Source organism: Galleria mellonella, unplaced genomic scaffold (assembly GCF_026898425.1).
Source record: "Galleria mellonella isolate WM207_F2 unplaced genomic scaffold, CSIRO_AGI_GalMel_v1 utg116, whole genome shotgun sequence".
Taxonomy (NCBI): Eukaryota; Metazoa; Arthropoda; class Insecta; order Lepidoptera; family Pyralidae; genus Galleria; species Galleria mellonella.
Genome location: NW_026441978.1, coordinates 3,320,387 through 3,343,762, shown reverse-complemented (window position 1 = coordinate 3,343,762; position 23,376 = coordinate 3,320,387). Strand labels below are relative to the sequence as shown.

The 23,376-nt window shown below is 36.6% G+C and overlaps 1 protein-coding gene across 4 annotated transcripts in view; it reads left to right on the top strand.

Moving 5' to 3' along the window:
- The window catches only part of LOC113510398 (axin), a 111,910-nt gene that overhangs the window by 74,345 nt on the left and 14,189 nt on the right, over window positions 1–23,376 (top strand). For 2 of the 4 annotated variants that reach the window (XM_052894621.1, XM_052894624.1), the window contains exons 3-12: window positions 8,667–8,733; window positions 10,597–10,678; window positions 12,772–12,877; window positions 13,729–13,840; window positions 14,405–14,553; window positions 15,233–15,347; window positions 16,180–16,323; window positions 17,354–17,538; window positions 19,541–19,678; window positions 22,123–22,234. In XM_052894621.1, coding sequence (XP_052750581.1) covers window positions 10,645–10,678; window positions 12,772–12,877; window positions 13,729–13,840; window positions 14,405–14,553; window positions 15,233–15,347; window positions 16,180–16,323; window positions 17,354–17,538; window positions 19,541–19,678; window positions 22,123–22,234 — 1,095 coding nt within the window. In that variant the 5' untranslated portion in view covers window positions 8,667–8,733; window positions 10,597–10,644. Of the gene's footprint in view, window positions 1–8,666; window positions 8,734–8,923; window positions 9,086–10,596; window positions 10,679–12,771; window positions 12,878–13,728; window positions 13,841–14,404; window positions 14,554–15,232; window positions 15,348–16,179; window positions 16,324–17,353; window positions 17,539–19,540; window positions 19,679–22,122; window positions 22,235–23,376 lie in introns of those variants that run through there. The other 2 variants (XM_052894629.1, XM_052894634.1) reach the window with 2 other exon arrangements.

The window sequence follows — 23,376 nt, the reverse complement described above, 5'->3', positions numbered from 1 at the left end:
GCCAGATTCGAACTTGGTGTATTATTATAATACTAGGTTACGAAGCCCACTTTTTTTTTTATTATGTATTTGAATTTTATTCGTATAAAATATACATGAATTTACTCAAAAATGAAAAGAAGTCAATGTTGCGATTCGAAATTATTTTTATTGAAACTAGTGAGAATTGAGCAATTAACTACAAAGTAGTAGTTCAAATTGATACTATTTAGTCATTTATTAACGTCAATTGCGAATAATATTATTTCTCTTTGATGTTCGAGTTGCTACACCGAAATATTTATTTCTCCTATGGAACACACGCGAAATAATATTCGAAATGAATTGACTGGTGTATCATTATGAATAAGAGTATATTACTACTTGAAAACGGTGACGTGTGTAATTTTAATATCACTTTTATTTTGTTGGACTAATTAAATAAATATTAGTTTCTTTCTCTTTAATATTGTTCGTACAAAAGGCGTTTGTATCCAAGAATACTTCTGGCAATAAGGCAGAGATATCCGTGCCGTGAGAGAGCAGAGACTTTTGTTCTAACGCTATGTAGTTTTGGTTGCACGCTTCGATTTATAGGGTGGAATATGACAGTAAAATTTCAAAGTACAGTTTTACTTATAAAATTAATTATTAAATTTATTGTAAACCGAATCATTTAACATACAATACGACTGTATTGTATATATGATTCGATGTACGAGAATTATAAAGAAAGCATTTTATAAAGTATTTTTTGAGGTACATCAACTTTTCAGAAGATTTTGGAACCAATAAATTTACTGAAATTAGACAGGAATGACACTTGTTCATGTCATTCTATAGTTCCTTATATCTTTCTATAAGTGTACGAGTACTTACCTAATTATAAAGATATATCAATTACATGGACCCACCCTGTTTTTAGACTTTTTTTTAACAAATAAACAATAAGTCATTTAATACACAAGTACAGGGATTCTCAAATATTTATCGCAACAGAACTTGATATTTCAAAATTATGTAAAACCTGTTTCAGTCAATGAAAACCTACTAAATTAGTTATCATATACCTGTCGCATTGATTGTACTATAAACTGATAAATTCTGTCTAGATTATTACCGCTAAAATGCGCTTTTTTAAGCATTCTAGACTGAGTGCACTTTAAGCATGGCTGGTTTAGTTTAACAGTGCGATGCATATGACTTTTATTACACCTATGACCTGATGCATTGATGTTCGCGAATTATAGTCCGAAGCTAGTGTGGCTAGGTGGCGGCGAATCCACACACAAAGGACGCCGACAAAGGGCCCGGCGGCGCGCGTCGGTGCGGGCGGCGCTATCGGGCCGTTTGATGCCCCCACTCTGTCTGTAGGGATCGCAAGTATAACCGTGACCTAGGACAAGTGTAATTAATGATTCTGTACTGCTGTGTTTTGAAAGTTGAGTAATCAAAGTAGGTTGGTAATTTCTATTTCATTTAGAAGTTCTTTCATCTTGATTATGTGTTTTTGATATAATTATGTGCTCTCTGTACGTACATTACATAACTAATTATTTTATGATTATTTGGGCATGTGTGTGTTGGTTTGCCCTTGCCTTGGGTAGTTCGAATTTAAGTTTACTGGATTGGCAGTAAATAACGAATTGTTGTTGAAATTATGATTTTTAATATTGAAACTATATAAATTTACAATGTTTGGAACGTATATATATATATATGAAAATGAAGAGGTGACGGTATATGAAAGGCAATTCAATTGTAACGAATGACGTGAAAGTGGCTGCTGATTAGTGGGTCGTCGCAATTTGCTTCACACTTCACGCTCCTTTCAGCAACCATAGATTATGCAGTAACAATGATCTAAAATTGGGTTTGTAAAAGGAGAAGTTTAATTTTTTTTTATATAATTTTTATGCTACTCGATTACACCGCAAATTTATTACCTTGTTGCTCCCATAATAATTTTGTGGCCGATTAACGATTGAAGCGGCATGCAAGCAGGCGTATTTGGGGGGCTTGGGTTGGCGCGTGGCCACCTTAGAAACGTCTAATGCCCACCCCGATATGCGAACATAGCTTTACAAACATGTTGAGATTACATATTTATCTTTTTTTAAGGGATCAAGTCTCAAGTAAAATCTAGTAGTCATATATAATATCTAGTATATCTTAAATACGCTAATATTTGCAAGTCTTGTTTGCAGTAAACGAAATTTATATTTACAAAAATGCTTTAGCTACGCAATCGAGCGGGAGTTTTGACATCAACACGTGTTTATTAATTGATTATGCCGGAATCCCGCGAGGTGCGGCCACGTGCCAACCCTAAGCCCCCGCGCGGGTCCGCGCGGCCGGCCCGACTCAAAGTGAGTGTGTTACTCTTTAACCTGCGCGATTCGCGACCGGCTAAACTTACCACTCCGCTAAATAAAGTTAAAAGGCTCTCCTAGCTTTGTCTCGGCTCGCCTTTGATGTACACCGAGAACATCCCCCCGACGTCCCCGTCTACCGCTCCGCTCTCCCCATCTCGCAAACAGTTTACCGCAAGCTGGAACTATTGCCTTTAATGCCTTTTCCGATTGGATGTACCCCACGATTGATTAGTATGTTATGTAGTGCCAAAGGAATTTCTCAGGAAGCGGCCGATCAAAGTGGTCCCCCTTTGATGACTAAACGCTAATACCCGTACCCTTATCATTTTGATCTTCTGTTACCAGTGGTTACGTTATTGAGTTGATGTAAATACGTATGAAACGAGTTCTCCAAGTTCTCAAATGAGGAAGCGAAAGCGACTTAATAAAATAATTTCACAGTTTGTCGCCAACGCCAATATGACTTTGATGTTCTATCGATATATATTAGTTGGAATTAGATTTTCGTGTTCGTCGAATTACAGCCAATTACAGAATATTCAATTTCTAAGAATATCATAGGTGACATTTATAGTTAGGTAGGCAGGTACTAAAATAACTTGGCGAAACGGATCGCAGCCACAGAAGAAATGTTTTTGAATCAAAATTAAGAGAAAAGTGTTTTGCCCTTAATTTTTCTCAATTTTATAATAATTATTGTAGGCTATTTAGTGCACGGTTATAAAATAACTTGTCGATATCTCGCGACTTCGCTCGCGTGAATCAGTATATATATAAGTATGAAGATACTTACATCATCATGTCAGATGTTAACTGTCCACTGTTGAACATAGCCTGCCCCATAGGGGGGGTTTTGACAGTAGTTGCCACGCTTGGCAGTCAGGTTAGCAACAGCAGTTTGGCTATTAGTTGGTATAGTTTTTTTTATGGGTGGAATGGAAATGGAATGGTAACCCCGCCTGCTCTAACGGGATACGCTGGCAGAACACCAGTGAAGGGTGATCGATCGATGAGAATGAAAACAGGCTAGTTAGCCCATCATGATGAATTAACCATGATAGTTTCCAGGGGGAACCACGAGCAGGTCGACCTGGTTAGGTATATTGCTAGCAATGGGATTTTTAGTCTCCATTACTAACTATCCCTTTCCCCCCTAGTTGGTATAGTTTGGCTAATGTTTTAAGAGGGACGCTGCTACTATGAGTTACTATACCATTATTACTCATTACAAAAAAATTTGCCTCTTACCACACTAACGGGAAAGGAAGAGGTTGTATGCCGGGGCCTACACGGCGACGAGAATACTTACATATAGTTATGCTAAGCTAGGACATAACCTATCCGTGTACAAAATTTCTATTAAGTTTCTTAAATCTTTATTTTTCTTGAACATTCGAATCTATTGAGTAGTTTTTGCGTGAAAGAGTAACAAATACGAGTATGCATTCATTCAATCAAAAGTAGCTTAACGCCATAAAATCGATTTAATTTTCACTCTGTACTCAAATATAGAGGGAGTTCTATTAATTCAAATTCAAATTCTTACTTATATACTCATTTTCTTCGCACTGGTTTAAAATATAAAATATCGTTTCATATCCGTGACAAAATATGATTTTTTGTAGTTTCCTGAACATTTGACAGACTTGGATTTAGCTGTCTTTGATTTTATAGGCCTCAATGAAACTGTTTTTATATCTTATGTACATTCTGATATAAGTATTCACACTTTCTTTATCTATCTTCGGACACACTGTGCAGACTATGCGGAGAGAAATCAGAATCCATGGAACACTTGATGTGCAACTGTGATTCGTTAGCGAGCATGCGCATGAGTCTATTGGGAACGGCTTATCCAAAGCCAGGGGACTACAGATATCTTAAACCGCGGGATATCGTTAAGGTAACACAAAGGATCTATGAAATGATGGTATAAGGCAGGGTGAAGCACAAAAGATCCCGATGGGTCGACGTGCAACGGCTTAGCTGACCCTATATGCGAATATAAGGTCTGTACAAATATTTTAATCGTGTCATACATGCAATACATTCTCATTGGCCAATTTCCAATCTTTATTAATTAAAATCATGCCTATTCGATTTATCCAATAAGTTGAAACGGAGCGTTCAATTAGAGAATACAATTTCGCCGATATTGCAACATTATTTTTCAGTGCGCGGTGCAAACATGTTTCGTACACTAGTTGTGCCTTTGTGTTAACGTAAAATATAGGGAGAATGTGCCGAATCAAAGTAAGCGTTTCAAAGTATAATTGGAACAAAGTAATAGATATTTTTTAAAAGAAACTTCGCGGGAATTTTTTTTTTCGATTTTGTATGTTATTGTACTTGTATATAGAGATTATGCTTTACTAGTTTTTACTCATGACTTTATCTGTGTGACCGAAACATATTGATTGATCAAGATAAAAAATATCCTATAATTTTCTACACCCCAAATAGTGCATGTGCCAAATATTGTGATGATAGCAAACAAAAGAACGAAGCTCACTTTTATTATTATAATATTAGATTTAATAGAGTAAATAATTTATTAGTTTAATTAATTTTAATTAAATTAATGTAATAGGTAATAAATTAGTAATATACTAATTAAGTAATATTAATTAGCCGTGTGGTCCCGGCGTAGAGTAGACCGCCCCTTCTTTTCCCGTGGGTGTCGGAAGAGGAGACTAAGGGAGGGCGAAGGGATGGGCAGCAGTGTCTCTTCTTAAAACATCTCTAAAACCTAACTGCGGTTACCTATCTGCCTGCCAAGTGTGGCAACTACATGATGATGATGAATTTAATAGGTAATACAAAATTAAATTAATAATTTAACAACTGGGCGTTATGTAATCACAAAATCTATCATCGAGTAAAACATACACTAAAACGACAGGTGAGCTCCGTTCATTGGACCAAATCCGTTCCAGTAATGCGGCTCGGACTTTGCGAAAATTCAATTAGTGTAATAACAGCACGGTTCCATTATACCAATCAAAGGAAAACGGAAAGTTTGCGCACATCAAAGAGTCGCTTAGTGCGTACTGGTACCGGCTAATGGAGATTCAGAGACAGGCCGCTATCGTGGTTTGGTTACGTGCATACAACTAAATTACTGCTTAGCAGAGAATAAAGTTTGTATAAAAAGAAATACATTAAGGCGTCTTTAATATGCTGGATGTTTGTTTTTTGTAACTACAGATAAAAGTCTGTAATTAAATTTTGTTTCTAAATGTTTGAGAAACATTGTGTTTTCGTCAAGTGATGTTGTACTGCGATGCGGACAATTCGAAACCACATGCTAATTATAATACATTGGAAGAGATGTACTGTTATAACTAAACATGAGTAATGATTATGTAAATTTAATAGCTTATCAATCCCTTAATATTTTTAAGAGTAGACTTAAACAGTATCTTTTATCCTTATAAACATATATTTATTTGTCTGTGTAAGTGTATATTTGTGTATATATGTGTGTTTCAATACGAGATAATTAGTTATGTATTAAATGTGTCCAGTTCTTCTTGTTTGAAAATTGTCACAATATTGTACACCGCTCTACCCGCTGACATTGATGCTCCTATCCGCTTTCGATTTGTCATATTTTTTATGTAATATTAGCACACTAATAATAATATTGTACACATACAATTGTGTGTCTTATTGGTTAGCGATAAGGCTGCCTTTTGTATCACTTCTCATTAATATTTACTGTAATTATCGTTTTTTACTTTGTGCAATAAAGTATAAATAAATAAATACGGCAAAGAACAAATAAATAAATAAACTTTTATAGTTAGCTATAAGGATACACCGAATAGTTGCGTTTATTACATATTGGATTGCATAATATTATTTCGTTTCTTTCTAATAGACCACACAGTTCTTGGCGTACTTTGTCTAGTTTGAAGTCTTTATAATAATATTATACTAGAGGGAGACTTACAAACGTCGTCGTCTTGGGTACTTCTGTCTCACTCGTATTTTTGCTGTACGTGAAGTAGCTGTGCTTACACGGCTGTGCTTCGGATTGAAGAGTGGGATCTGGCAGTGAAATCACAGAGTACGGAGGTGAAATACCATAATCTTCAGAAATGGCATGGGAGGTACAATGGAGTCACTGAAGATTTTATGATGTCCATGGTGCTTTTCAAATTACCTCCTCCCATCAGATAGACCGTTAGTTGGTTTGCTATTCTAAGTTGTATAAAAAAAACTATTTTTTTTAAACGATGTATATTAAAGACATATATTATGTTGTTCTTTGATATATTTGATCGTTTGCTCCAAAATCATATAGTAGAATATACAATTTATTATACGCAATAAAGCTTAAATTTCACGATTAAAAATGCCGTCAATAATATCGCGACCACCTGTAGTCGTCTCACATTGCTGGCAGCTCTCTGATCTTGTCGAAATGAAATATCAATGCCGTACGCGTAGACAAACGTCTTTGATATCTATTCATTTCATTTGTAAATCGAATTGGAATCCTCAAATTAATTCGCCTTCAAAAGGTAAATGGCACGTCTGCTAGGAGTAAATAAATTCTCTCTTTATGTAGGTACTAGATAGGTAGGTACTTACCGATTGTCAAGTTCTTTTGTCAAGTAAACTATTTTTATCGAGCTATTTAATTTTTTTTTTTATACCACTAAGGTGGCAAAGAAGCATACGGATTGATGGCAAGCTGTCATGGTAGCCTATGAACGTCTGCAATACCAAGAGTGTTATATGCGGGTTGTCGACTCTAAAGAAACCTCTTTTGAAGAACCCCATGCTGCTCTTGGAAAAACCTCGACAGGGAACTCATTCCATAACCTGAGCGTGAAGTATTAAGTACGCAAATTTAAGAAGTTTGTATCTTTTTTTTAAGTTCTTCGATTGGCTCTTTGTATTGTCATAACGCGAATTCTTCGTCAGTTCTGAATTGTTTTAATGATTTTTTTTTACTGAATGTCTGAATCACGTGTTAGTTAGTAGTTAGTGTTCTGTACTTTTTTTTTTTCAAAACAAGACTTCTAATTGTTTTATCCTCGTTTAAGTAGGTATCACATTTTACGGTATGAATGTATTCTGTCATTCAAATTTGCCGACAGCCGTTCAATTATATCAGTACTTAGCTAATAATAAATAAGCAAACGAATATAACCGATGACTGACGAATCTAAGTTTACATTAGCGTCATCAGTATGTATGTAACAGGAATTCCGTAGTTTATTTTTTACTAACAAAGTACTACGGTTTTGCACAATGTATTTACTTTCCGGGGAAAAGGATTTAATAATAGGGATCTGGGGGAAAAGGGATTAGTAATAATGGAGACTGAGAATCTTATTGCTAGCAATATACCCAACCAGGTCGACCTCCTCGCGGTTCTCCCTGGAAACTATCATGGTTAATTCCTGATGAATTCATCATGATGGGCTAACTGGCCTGTTTTCATTCTCATCTATCACCCTTCACTGGTGCTCCGCCAGCGTATCCCGTTAGCGCAGGCGGGGCTACCATACCATTTTCACCCAGCAAAAAAATAATAATAATAGGGATCTAACAGCCCTATTGTTAGCAATATACCCTATCAGATCGACCTCTACGCGGTTCTCCCTGGAAATCATCGTGATTAATTCTTCGTGAATTTGTCATTATGGGCCAACTGACCTGTTTCGTCCTCATCTACCTCATCTCTCACTGGTACCCCAGCATATACCGATTGCGCAGGTGGGGTTATTATTCTATTATCATCTATAAAAAAAATACATTGCTTTGTACGGGCGCAAAATACTGGTAGAACAACCAGGATTACCATTTATCATATTACCAAAACAATAATTTTTAGAATTTTTGTCTTATCAGTATGGATATTTGTTCCGGTATCACGCAGCTACTGCACTAAATTAGATTATGTTTTTACAATTCTATTCCAGAAGGTTTAACTTAAAATCTGGAGTATATTTTATCTTGATACGATAGTCCATTTTATTGGTTTTCCAAAGCGTACAAAGTAGCGGGCAACAATTTGTAGTTAATAAATAATGAAACTGTCAGTTAATAATTATTATTGCAGATACTTATCTAGAATATTACCATTATTACAAATAGGTAATTAATTGCCTACTTCATCATCATTTTAGCCATTATCCGTCCACTGCTGATCACAGACCTCCCCCATAGACTGCCATAAGAAACGCTTCTGAGCCATCTACTTATATTGTATTACTTATATAATTACTTGTTTACCTAGAAATTAAGTGTTTCGCTTCTAATGCAAAAAAGTATAAAATGCTAATTTTGTTACAGGTTATTATTACTGTTAAAGAAGAAACTACATAGAAACAAAATGCAGCGGCAATAAGCTGCCAGACAGGTGAGTTTACTCCACTATCTCTACAAATAATCGAAATCTATATTTCCCGCCAAAAGGGCAATAATACGATCTCTACTGTCATCTAGTGACAACTCGTGGTAATATGCAAATGACTTGATTCACGCTGTGACGCGTGTCATGAAGCTCATAACTTCAGCGGTCGCTGATAGATGGCGTTTTTCGACAGCTGGCTGTCATGTCTTGTCATGGCTGGCTGGTCGCCTGTTGTCAGTGTCAAACTCGCTGTTGTATACAAAACCGAGCCAAGCTAATTTATTATTTACTTCTAAGAAACTTTTCAATTAATGTCTCCCGTTCTCACACACGTTTACCGTTTACATAGCGGCGATAAGTAAGATCCTTCGATTTAGTATTGTGTTTCACTCATCAATGTTCTATAAATATTGTTCTTCCGGGTTCCGGCGTAGGTTTTCGGCATTAATAGCGTTTATTGCCTTCAGAATAGTCTCGCGATGATGTATTCTTATTAATCTCCGAGATATTGAGGTGTTTGGGTGCTGGTTTTAGTTGTACGATCGCTGGAGTGTGTCGTTGCCGAGATTTTTATGAGCTTACTCTTTGTTTACAACTTGTTTCCTGTTCTCATAACTGAAAATTAATAAAAATCGGTACCAATAACCCTGTCTTTTTCAATGAGTTTTATTTTTAGTTTACTTAAAATAGTTTATTTTTTGTTAACTTTATGTAATAAGATTTTTGTTTATTTTCTAATGTTTTTAGGCAGTAGGTGGTCTTACTATTTTTATGAAATATTTAGTCATTTAGCACATGTAAAATTTAATAATAATAGAACATTATTCAAAAAACTTTTTCAAAGTGTGAAATCAATTCAAAAGTTTTATTTTGGAAAGCTTGCCTTTTTTATTTCAGTTTTTACTTTAGTTATTTGTCTCAGTAATTATATTAATGCAGACTACTATTGATTTTATTTTCATTGAACAAACCTCTATAAACTATGCCAACCATAAAGTATGAGGGTTAAAGCATGTTCGATCGAACCCTATTGTCCTCAGTATCCGACATCCGTCTATGAATCTCACTCGAACCACTGCTAGAGCGTTGCGCAGTCGTGCTATTCTCAATATTTATTTTTTTCTATAAAAACTATTAATAAGAAGTTATTAATATTATATATAATTCTATTAACTGGTGTAGTACCTCCACAGTGTATTGTTTGTCTAAACACAATGAACATGGTAAGGTCTTTATGATTTTTTGCTCCATTATAATTTTTTCCATACCATGCTCATTGAGCCATGAAGTTATGATTTGATTTGTTTTGACATGTTCTCATAAATATTCTCTAAGGGGTCGATTTATTAAAATTTTAATTCTTTATAATTTTTTTTTTCTTTTAAATAGATGTTATGCACAGGTTTTATGAAATATGATATGTTATTTTATCCTCTTATTATATTGGTATCTAAAGGTGAAGCTTATAAGTATACATTTCTATAGATATTTGTGCGAACATGGTGTTTTCTAACCAACACCGATCGATGACGGAGACTCTTGACTCTTGTGCTGTCTCAATTTTTTGTGTGCTGTCTCCCTTCTACTTACAGAAATCAAATATAACATTAGATATCATCCTTATTGTTTGCTGTATTGATTTTTTATGGTGGCTTGCTTTTCTTGTTACGTAATAATTTTTGTAATGTATGATCTCGGTACGTTGGATTTTTTTGTATTCATAGTTTATTAATGATATTAGTGGGTTAATTTAACAGTAATTATATATATATAATAGGTACATTTTAAATAAGTAATGTTATTATAGTTTTTATAAGTTGGTGTTAAATATTTTTTTATTGTTAAAATTTTGCTCTTATTTTTTATCAGGTGGTTTCTCGCCATGCAGCGTGCGGGTGGGAGAAGGGCCTGTGCGCCATGAGCCACACTCCTATAGGCGGCCACCCGCAAGGTAAAAGTATTTTCAAGTCTATAACAATTTTATTTATATAATAATATATTAATGTACCCAACTAACTTTTGCCGGCAATTTGCGCCTCATTCAGCAATCTTTACTTGGCCCCAATGGAAGCTATTATGTCTAGTTCCTTCGGGAATGTTATCTCAGTAGACACATTACAACTATATCACTAAATCTCCCTGCAAAGTTTTGAATCCGTATGTTAAGCAATTTTTGAGATTTCGTGTTTAGACAAAAAACGTATTAATGGTATAATATGCCAATCAAAATCTGACACGCGCTATGATGATGCGTATCGTGTTACGCATCCACACACGTGAAGGCGCCGCTCCAGTTTTTTTTTTTTAATAGATGTTAATAGAAAGGTAACCCCGCTTGCCCTATCGGTATACACTGGCGGAGCACCAGTGAGGGATGATTGTTGAGGATGAAAAGGCAGGTCAGGTAGCCCATCAAGTCAACCAAAAGAAACCATCGTGGTTTGCAGGAGGAACCATGTGGAGGTCTATTTGATAGCAATGGGGACTAAACCTCCCCGTTACTAACAATCCCTTCCCCCTATCGCTCTAGTTGTTTCACACACACACACACACACACACAAATACGAAAAAGTCAAGATATTGCATAAAAATATTTTAATGTTTATTGAGCCTCCAATACATTAGGGCGAAAAAAATACTATAAAATATTGTACTGTAATTAAGATACCTTTTTAAAGGCACTTAAATATATATAAATATACGCAGTAATATTGTGTTACCATACAATAATTCGTGGTTCAGGCGTGGATGCAACCCTCAAAAAACGGTTGTGGTCACAGCCACCTGAAAATCGGCCAAGTGCGAGTTGCAGTATGTACTCGTTCATGATCGATATATTGTATTCTTACAGAGGAAATGTTTACAAAATATATGACGTCCTAACCAAGGTTTATGTACAGTATATAGTTCCACATAGGCAAAGCCTTAGGAGGAACACTATTATTATTATTATTATAAACTCTTCAATTTAAGTTCATATCTGTAATGTAATACTGTATTGTTTGCTTTGCTATGTTTATTTTATGAAACCGGTCATTTTATGACAGTCAAGCTGACAGCGCATCCGATGCTAAGTGGTTATCTTCGCCTATAGACATGAATAGTGCCTCTATACTTATATAATATTATACAGAGGAAAGATTTGAATTTTTGTATGTTTGTTTGTAATAAATAAATTCAAAAACTACTCAACTGATTTTAAAAATTCTTTCATCTATATAAAGCTACATTATCAACTTAGGTTATATATTATTAAAAAAAAATAGAGATCCCTATCAGACTTACAATAATGTTACCCACAATATCGAAATTCGCCTGTTAAAGTTAATATAATATACTAATTTATCTTAATATCCATGTGAACCCGGGGCGAATTGCTAGTTGACTGATAATTTTAAAATTTCGCGTTGTTGAATCATATTTTAAATGCACTATTTGGACTGAATATGTTGCCATTTCACGTAAATAGTACCAATAAAAATCAGTAATAAAAAAACAGGTACATTGTTACTGTTTACATACAGTCGTGTCGGTTTAAGTCCCGTGTGTGTTAGTACACAATATAATACATAATACAACTAGTGCTTTTTTTAATGGTATGGTAACTCCATTTGCGCTATCGGTATACACTGGCGGGGGGCACCACTGATAAATGACTGATGAGGATGAAAGCAGCTCAGCACATCCTGGCGAATTCAACTAGAATTAGCCACCATGGTTTCCAGGGGGAACCACGTGGAGGTCAACCTGACAGGGTACATTGGTAGTAATGGGGCTCTTTGGGGTATTTTTTTTTTATACATCTTAGAATGGCAAACAAACTGACGGCCCACCTGATGGAAAGTGGTAACCGTCACCTATAGACATGAGCAGTACCATGGACATAACAGAGTATACTGTTTCGCCCATGATACCCCCAATGCGTTGCCATTCCTGAGGACTCGGGTGTTATTCCTTTGTACCCAGTAAATTCAATTACTAACAATCCCTTTCCCCATACAACTAAAGCCGTATTTATAATTTCCCTTTTTTTGTTGCTTGTAGGTTGGGAGCACAAACTTGCTGACAGGTCGTCGCTGCCGCCAGCTTCAGGGGAGGAGAAGAGTAAATCTCAATCCAAACATGTGTTCACACAACCTTACCCCTCTAAGTATGTAACACACTTCGTCTATTTTAATAAATGATTTACATTACAAATTGTTATTAAATAAAAACATAGTCCTTTATCCTTTCGTTCATTCTTTCTTATATTGCATACAATATTTATTACTTCTTCTACTTTTTAAAGAATAATTTTTCTTTTTAACTAAACATGTATATGATTTTGATTTTGTATAAATTTGAAATAATAAAAATTTCGAATCACTAGCTTGATAACGCGCCATGTTAGTATGGAAATTCAAACATTTTTGTCATTTTTCGACCAATGTTTTTTTTTTTGAGGAAAAATGAAAAATATTTCTCATAGAATTTGCTTGTATGAGAAATATTGTTAATTTTTCCTAATGATCAAGTTTTTACTTTACATTTTTATCAGCTATTATTATTTTAATTATTTATATTGACTTACGTATTAACTTCGGGATTGTCTAGTTAGTTTCCGATTGGATAGGATAGACTTGATAAGTGCCCTTTAAGTTTAAACATGAAGTCATTGTTCATGGCTGTATCACGAACAGCACTGCTCAACCGGCGACATACGAGTATGTATTTGTCGCTGTGTGTGTGCGGTCGACTCTATCAAATCCGAAGCTAGTCGAGCAATTCCGAAGTTAAATGCTTGAGTAAAGCCGATATAAACAATGAAATACACTACGACTCGTGATAACTATTATTTACCAATAGATATTGTTTAATCGACATGTTGTAAATTCTACGAATAAAATAAATTGTCTACCCATTTATAAAGACCATGCTCTTGGACTATCAAATTTGGACGGATTTTAAAATACGAGTAATAATGTTAATAAAGATGTATTGAGAAAGCTCGGTGTCCGACAGGATGGGCATGGCGTGGCGCGAGCAGACCGAGGGCTCGTCGGGCAGCTCGGCGCGCTCGCCCGCCTCGCCGCCCTACATGCGCTGGGCCCGAAGTCTGCACGAGCTACTCGAGGTATACACATTTATGTTATTTTCTTTTATAATTTACTTCAGCCATTCATGCTGCACTAGCTTTATAACATACTCGATGACCCCAATTCTCCATCGTACCTCCGCTCCCGGTTTAAATTATTACCGCTACCAGTCCGTCCTAAACGCTCCTGTCAAGTTTTGTCCAGGATTCTCCAACTCCCTTTGTGTAGGACATATTTTATGGGCAACTCTTTCTCGTATCGATCTGCCCAGTTATGGAACAAACACCCTTTCCACATACAAGAGAGTCCTTATAGTATCTCTTTCAAGAAAAGGTTGAAATTACATTTTCTTTCCCTTGAGTCATAATCTTAATTTTTCATTTTTTTAATTGATTTCTTGGCCCATCAACAATAATTAATGGTTTCCATGGGGGAAGCCTGGTTGTGGTCAAATTGATAGACATATTGCTACCAATGCGACAGTTTAGAATCCATTATTAAGATTTTCTCTCAATCTGTCATAGAAGTATGTAAAGGCAGGGGCCGTGCCCATCCCACAATCGTCTGGTGTCCATAAATATTGAATTTTGTGTATGTGACAGGACGCGGAGGGAGTGCGCCTGTTCCGCAAGTACGTGGGCGGCGCGGGCGGGCTGCACGTGGACCGGCTCAACTTCTACTTCGCGGTGCAGGGCCTGCGCCAGGAGACCGACCCGGCCAAGATACGCCAGGTCGTCTCCGTTATATACAAGTCAGTATCGCTCGCTTTCTCTAATTTTTTACAAGTTAATTATCTGTAATTTTATATAATCTCTATTTTTTCCAAATTGTTGGTATCCATTTAATATATATGAATATTAAGGCATATTTATAAACGTACTTGTATGTTCCTTCGCACAACACATCCATTAGCCTCTCAAATACAATACATGATTACTCTTTCTCTCTCTCTCTCTCTCTCTCTCTCTCTCTCTCTCTCTCTTTCTTTCTCTCTCTGTCTCTGTCTCTCTCTCATACAACACACATCACATATATCAACGTCATAACATATATCAGTGAAGTTTCCGCAATAAACTAACACCTCAAATAAACGAGAGCAGATGATTATTATGAAAAAAATATTTGACATTACAAAAAATAAATATAACAATTAACAATTTTAAAATTTTTTTTTTTCTTTAATTAAACAGAGTTTGTGCAAAGTTCCTTCTTCACTTGTTTTTCATATAAGTTTAGATTTTTACTGAATATGTCCAAAGAGAGGAATCGCCACAGACTCTTATAAGAAAAGTATTACTCATTTATTTTTTAAATTGCAGTGCTTTAGTATTGTTCGTGTACTTGATAATTTTGTATGTCTCGCCTCAGTGCACATTTCTGCCTCGAATCAGCGATATGTGTACAGGTCTCACACGATGCCGTTTGTTCAGATTTCTCCGCAAGTCACAGCTAGCGATGCCCGAAGACTTGAAGCAACACGTGAAGCAGAGTCTCAAGGATGGCTCCAACATCGAGAGGAGCATATTCGACAATATGGAACAAGAGGTCAGTTTGCACAACAGAGATATTATACTAAATACAAGTGCATATATAGTTTGTACAGTTTTTATATGCTCTGTACTGCTATGCGTTTTTTATACAGCTTGAATGAATGAATGAATGAATAACTTCACTCATTTTGTTTAACTGAGAAGAACAAATTAAAGATTCGTTTATTTTGAATTTAATCTGAATGATTAATATCTATTTATTGTCCCAATAATGGGTATATTAAATACCGGTTATCCAACGTTACAATATTGAAATGGGCTATGACCTTTTTCCGTCATCAGTGTCCAAGGGAACCCAATATATGATGCCTAATGCCTATTTTAAAAGTGTATTGTGCTAACCTGTACGGCAGGGGGAAAAGGGTTTGTTAGTAATGGGGTCTAACTAATCCATTGCCAGCAATATCAGGTCGACCTTAACCTGGAAACCATCGTGGTTAATTCTAATGGAATTCATCACGTTGGGCTAACTGACCTGCGGGTCTACCATGAAATGAAATTCCGAAATTGCGTGTTTTTGTTTATACCAAATATCCAAAAAATATACCAAAATCGGACCAATAAATGGAGTTTAACATTTCGTTCGTCATACATCCTATCATAAAAGTCAAAAGGAACAATATTTTAACATTTTTTATATTTCCAAACGGTATGTATTATGTAATTTTAACATCAAATTTCTGTTTCGTTTGGCTCCGAAATTTCGGAAAACATTTTATGGTAGGCCCTCTGCTTTTGTCGTCACCTATCATCCCTCACTGGTGCCCCAATAGTACGGGTGGCGTTACCAGTCCATTATCACTGTAAAAAAAAAATATGTACGGCAGGTGACACGGAGCATCAAGGAGTCGACGTACCAGGCGTTCCTGCGGTCGGACGCGTACGTGTCGTACGTTAGCGCGGCCACGCAGCCGCTGTCCTCGCCCGACGCCTCGCCGCCGCACCCCGCGCTGCTGCACGCGCACAGAGAGGTATCCTGCACCCATATATCTTGTTGCCAATTGAAATTCAACCTCTGTTGCGATGTTATTAATTCGAATTTTGTTATTTTTTAAATAGGATTTCATAACTTGTAAGGATGTGGTTTTATTGTTATTGTTTTATGTATATTTTTTTCAAAATTAAAAAACTGTTTCGAGTATTGATTATGTATGAATTATCTCGAACGTCAAAATACAAACTCGCTAGAGTTGTCAAGTAAAATCGGTATATTTGGACCAAACATCGGTATATTAAAAAAAAGACACTTTAATGTATACTTATTTATTTTGGATTTCAGGAATTATTATTCTTAATAGCGATTTAGTAGGTTCGAAACCATTGTTAGACATATACATGCAAGTGCATGCTACAATAATGCATAAATTATAGACTTATGAAGAATTTACGGGATTATAACGGAGATATTAGAAATTACGGGATCTCGATTCTTTTTCTTTATAACATTTCTTAATTATATTTCTTATTTTTTGGTTAATTAATTATAAATGTCATTATTATCAAATTTTGATAATTTGAACAACCATTAACGCTTGAGTCATTGTAAATAATAGAAGTCTATTTTTGACTTCGATACTACCGTTTTTTTTAATGGTTTGAAGATGGAATGGTTATCTCGTCTGCGCTATCGGTATACGCTTGATTGGTGCCCTACCAATCAAGGGTGACAGATGAGGATGAACGCAGGTCAGCTGGCCCATAGTGACCTATTGAACAAGAATTAACTGGGTACAGAAGAATAACACCTGAGTCCTCAGGAATACCAACGCATGGGGGGTATTATGGGCGAAACGGTATACTCTGTTATGTCCATGGTACTGTTCATGTCTATAGGCGACGGTTACCACTTTTCATCAGGTGGAGTTGTTTGCCATTCTAAGTTGTATAAAAAAATTTTTTTTCCAAGAGGAACCACGTGGAGGTCGACCTGATAGGGTGTATTGCTTGCTAACAATCCCTTTCCCCCTCCGATACTAAGGCCAGTAATGCGTTGTCGGGCAGGTGAGCGGCGGAGGTGGCGGCGGCGCGGGTGGCGCTGGCGGCGCGGCGTCGCTGCCGACGCTGCACGAGGGGCAGGAGCTGGGCAGCGCGGCGCCGGCGCCGGCGCGCCTCACGCACGACGCGCTGCTCGCCACGCAGACGCGCCGCCTGCACGCGCACCACGCGCACCACGCGCACCACGCGCCGTGAGTACCGCCGCCACGCGCAACCACGCGCCACCACGCGCCACCACGCGCCACCACGCGCCGCACACGACCCACCGCTCGGAACATTGGAACCGCTATTATAATTGACCGTAACATCACAGTTCCAATTTTGAATCTTCACTATTTAGTAAAAAAGTGAAGATAGATATAAAGAATAATAAATAAATATATTTTCATTTAACAAAGTATGTTAATAATAAAATATGTATATATGCAATCGTTATATGTTATTGGTAATACCTGTACGACACCGTATCAGTGTGGACATTTCAAATATTTCGACATAGTTGCATACATTTTGTGACGATAAAATCATGTCGTATTGATATATTACCAGCCATTCTCTTAACCGATAAAACTTAAAATATAGATAGATAGATAATTTATTTACATTACTTACAGCACACAAATTATAATACAAACATACACATAATACACAATAAAAGAGATAAAAAATGAAAATAAAAAGCAACAAAACAAAAAAAAAAAAACAAAGCAAAATTATATAAACCAACAATATCCTTTCTTTCTTTTCCTTCATGCGTGTGCCATAGTAACACAAAATGGTCACAACTCAGTGTATTGCTTTGCCCTCAAAAGAGCAAAACAAAATATCATAAGAAGTTCTTAAGTGGAAAGAATTTTAAATAATAATACCCCATTAATGATAGCAAGGAATATAATTGATCCAATAATCAATCATACCGGATCAATTTGCAAAAAAAGATTTTTTCTATCTAATATTTTAAAATTTTCTTATAGAATTTTTATATTACCACCTGGGTGTTTATTTTTTATTAACTTAATTTTTTAATCAATATAAAATCAGCCATTAACAGTCTACTACTAAACATATGCCCCTTCCTCTTAAAGGGACTTTTGCCAGTAGTTGCCATACTTGGCAAGCGAGTTGGCAAATTTAATTTTTAATATGACTTATAAAATAAATTTATCTATTTTTAAAGTATTTCTTATTCTGGTGCCGATTGTTCCGAGTGTGGCAAGTGTGTACAAAACATACGCACATTTTACTTAATTACACATTAGTTGTAGATATGTCAGTAGAAGTTGGAATTTGTTATTTTATAGTTTATGTGTCTGGCATTACAATTTTATTTGTTTTTATTTATAAATTAGATTGCAATATTATTTGCGTATTTCCAAATTGATTATTTGTAGTTTATGACTGTACTACGCTGACGTATCAACTAGGTTTTCAGTGTGACCCCTTTAAGGTTTCCGTGTGACCCCAGCATTGCATGAACGCCCCAGCACATAATCTACGCCATGTTTAATTTTTTATTTTAATATTATTTTCTCCTACGCAGCTTTATTGATACTCCGTATATTGTTTGCCCCCATGATTGTGTCCCCGCGCCTGCATGTCGCCCTCGCCGCATTGTATACACGCTATAAAACCTGCTGCACCGCCGGTGACCACCCGAAACTTTTTAACCTTTATAATATCCTTCCTATATATTCCAAAAAAATTAAATTAAAATATATTTACTTAATCGCTTCCTGTCGACTTGCATTAAAATTTTATAATCAATCGATAATGTAATCCTGTTATTTCTATCTCGTATCGAATACAACCGATCGAATATCAAAATATTTTTGTTCACCGTGCCTTATTCCATTCTTCTCAAAACATTTATTGATTTTCATTCAAAATTTATAATCAATCGATAATGCAACTTTGCTGTTTCAATCTCGATTTCAATCGTCATAATCAATAAATGCTATTTTCTCTTTATTATCTCGATTGGAATGTTCATAATCAATCGATAATGTAATCCTGTCATTTCTATCTCGAATCCTGATTTATATAATCAATTGACAATGCAATACCGTCATTCCTGTCTCGAATTAAACTTTCATAATTACTCGATAATTCACTTCTATCTCGAATCGACACGGTCGGTCGCCCCCCCCCCCCCCCCCTCCGCACCCGCGGTCACGATCCCCGGCGGCGGTGCAGGCTCCGGTCGCGGTCGGTGTACAGTGCGCACGTGACGTACGCGGGCTACTGCCCCGCCTCGCGGCAGGACTCGGAGCGCGCCAGCCTCAGCAGCGGCCGCACCGATAGCGACGCCGTCTCGCTCTCCGGCAGCAGCCTGTGAGTACACCCTCGCCTGCACCTGCACCAACACCCACGCCCACGCCCACGGCGCGCTCCGTGCCTTCGTACGCGTATTTTTTCTAATGGGTGATAATAGTATGGTAACCCCGCCTGCGCGTTTGGGGGGGAAAGGGATTGTTAGTAATGGAAACTGAGAATCTCATTGCTAGCAATACCAGCCAGGTCGACTTCCTCGCGGTTCTCCCTGGAAACTATCATGGTTACTTTCTTATGAATTCGTCATGATGGGCTAACTGGCCTGTTTTCATTCTCATCTATCACCCTTCACTGGTGCTCCGCCAGCGTATCCCGTTAGCGCAGGCGGGGTTACCATTCCATTTTCATCCATCAAAAAAAAACCCCGCCTGCGCTATCGGTATACGCTGGCGGGGCACCAGTGATAAATGACTGATGAGGATGAAAGCAGATCAGTTGGCCCGTCCTGACGAATTCAACTAAAATTAACCACGATAGTTTCCAGGGGAAACCACGTGGAAGTCGACCTGACAGGGTGTGTTGCTAGTAATGGGGCTATTTGATCCGGTTACTGACAATCCCTTTCCCCTTGTAGGCGTGTTTAAGGTGGCTCGGATGAGTCGTGCCCACCCCACAATTGTCTGATGCCCAACTCAGGAGAAAAAGGGTTGTTAGGAATAGGGTCTAACTGACCCATTGCTAGTAAATACACTCTATATCAGACCGAGTTCCACGCGGTTCCCCTGGAAACCATTATGGTGCTAGTGGAATTCGTCACGATGAACTAACTGCCCTGCTTTCATCGTCACCTATCATCCTTTACTGGTGCCTCGCCAGAGTACACCGATAGCGCAGCCAGGGTTACCATTCCATTATCACCCATTATAAAGATGCCGAACTCAAGATGCGAGCGGAGTTTTAAACTATAAGCAAAGACATGGTAGAGTACCATACATATTGTGTCTTTGTAAGGGACCAGGAAAATGAACACATTTGTGCCTAGTTCTCAATCGCCACTATTGACACCGTCTACCACGAACTTCTAGTTAATGACGTAATATTCAAAACACAGTATTGGTATAATAACTAGTCTAGTTAGGGCTGCCAAACTTGAATCAGAAAAAATAGATTTTTAAAATTTATAACAAAATTAATGACACAAAAGTTTGTGACACCGATTTTTAATAATATAACAATAATGCGGTTCTGTTTTTGTTTTATCATTTCTATTTACGTAAAATAATTATTTTTATTTTTATCGTGACTGTTCACTGCTGAACGTAGGCCTTCCCCAGGGTTTTGTCAGTAGTTGCCACGCTTGGCAGGCGGGTTGGCAACCGCAGTTAGATTATGTAGACTGATGAAGAATTAAAATTTTCTTTATTATTTATATGTTTTACGATATTACTGACAGAAACATTATTAGATTAAAATACATTTATATCAAAACTTCATTTTTAAATGCAGTAGTTACTTATTCAGTAATCAGGGGATTGTAAACCTCTGCCCGTCATGTAATTGTTGACGAGACGGTTCAACAGTAAAACGTAAGTATCACATTGTAGTTAATAGAGCAGCTGTAATTGTATTTTTTATTTTATTTACGCTTCTTCCTAGTTATTTGTTAGTATCAAAATGTATGTTATAGTACCTATTTCTACATAAAACAGGTAAATAGTTTTAAATTACAATCACTTTATGCTCAGAACCCTTGTGTGTACCCTTAATAATTAACATTTGATTCCCTCATTAAAATCCCCTTATAACTTGCACTCTCCGAACATGTCATAGGGCTGCCACCAACAGCTTTTTTACAACCTGTTTCATATTATAATAATAATATATATTATTATCATATTATAGTTAAAGGTTATAACTACATTTTCTAATTTACTTTTTTGATTGAAATATATGTATAAATTCACTATTTCAAAATTGGTAAATGTGAAATTTTAAAAATGAATAATAAGTGCCCGTACCGTCAAAATCTAATAAAATAAACAACCAAGCATCACACTTAGCCAATAATTGTAAAGTACATTATTCTTATTTTTTATAATATTAAAAGCTATTTTTGCTAAAAAAAAAAGAGATTATCAGCTGTTGCTTTTATTTTTAAACAAAAGTAGAATTTTATGTAAATATATAATTTTTGTGAGAATATATGCTACCAAATGGTATAAATAAAAAAAAAAAGTTATTGTTGTTGTTGAGTTGTTTTGTTTTTTTTTTTTTATTTAAATAATATAATGAAATTCTAGAAACTATTCTTACTAAATGGCGACACTGTTAGCAGTTGTAATGACCAGAGCGGACTAGTCCGTACAGATATGATTTGTTCACGAATATAAATTGGTCTCTAACGAGTGGCTATACAGTATGTTATGGTTGTTTATTTTGTATGTGTGTGTGTGGGCCGGCTGAGCGTGTGTGAGTGCTAATACGGTGTGAATGCGCGTGCGCAGTGACGGCGTGTCGGTGCGGGGGCGTGAGGCGCGCGAGCGGGACGCGCGTCCCCGCGGCCGCGGGCTCGGCCTCGACCGCCACCTCATCAACAAAGAACAGGATACCGCCATGGTGAGCCGCCGCCCCACTTGTACATCATGTCCATCACATCCTTAGTGATGGGTTTTGACAGCCTCATTGCTGACGATATACCCATCAGGTTGATCCTCCCTCCCGTTCCTGATAACTGTTGAAATTAATTAACAGTGAATTCGTCACGATGAGGCTACTGACCTGATTTCATTTTCATCTGTCATCGTTCACTGGTACATCACCAATGTGTACCGGTAGCGCAGGCCACTATTCTATTTTCAACCCAATAAAAAAAATTATAAACATCTTTTTAAGGAAGTTTTCTAACAGTTCTATGATTTATTTTCTCTGAAAGAATAAGCGTGTAGCCAGTAATAGAACATGCTCAAACATTTTGTCGTTTTTAAACGCCTTCACAGAAGATGTTTAAGAAAAACTTATATAAGAGGTTTTTTTTATACAACTTAGAATGGCAAACAAGCTGACGGCCCACCTGATGGAAAGTGGTAACCGTCGCCTATAGAAATGAACAGTACCATGGACATAACAGAGTAGACCGTTTCGCCCCTGATACCCCCCCATGCGTTACCATTCCTGAGGACTCAGGTCTTATTCCTCTGTACCCAGTAAATTCACGCCATATCCCACCCTTCAAACCGAAACACAGCTATGCAAACACAACTGCTTCACGGTAGAAACACGAATGGGACAGAGGTACCCAAGCAATCGACTTTTGTACAAAGTCTCCCTCTGGTAAAGGTAGAGGTCTTAATATAAGCCGTAGAAGCCAAAATATTAATTTTTAGAATGTTTGTCTGTCTATCTGTATATTTGTTCCGGCGTCACTCAGAAATTACTACACTAAATGGGATGCTATTTTCACAGCTGTCTCTCTGAAGGTCTAACTTTAAAATCTGGTGTATATTTTATCCTTAGATTATATACATAGAGCCTTGAGCCTCGAGCCTCGAAAACGAGTCAACTGTTTGTCAGCTAATTGTCAAATTAGCTGACTCTTTTTTTTTTTTATTATTATTCTATATACTTACACAGTGTACCTTGACGTGTCTATATAATATTTAATTATTTTTTTATTTAATAAATAAAATGAGTTTTTGCGCATTAAAAAAGTGCAAAATGTATAAAACAAAATAAATATAGAAGTTATAAGGGAAACATTC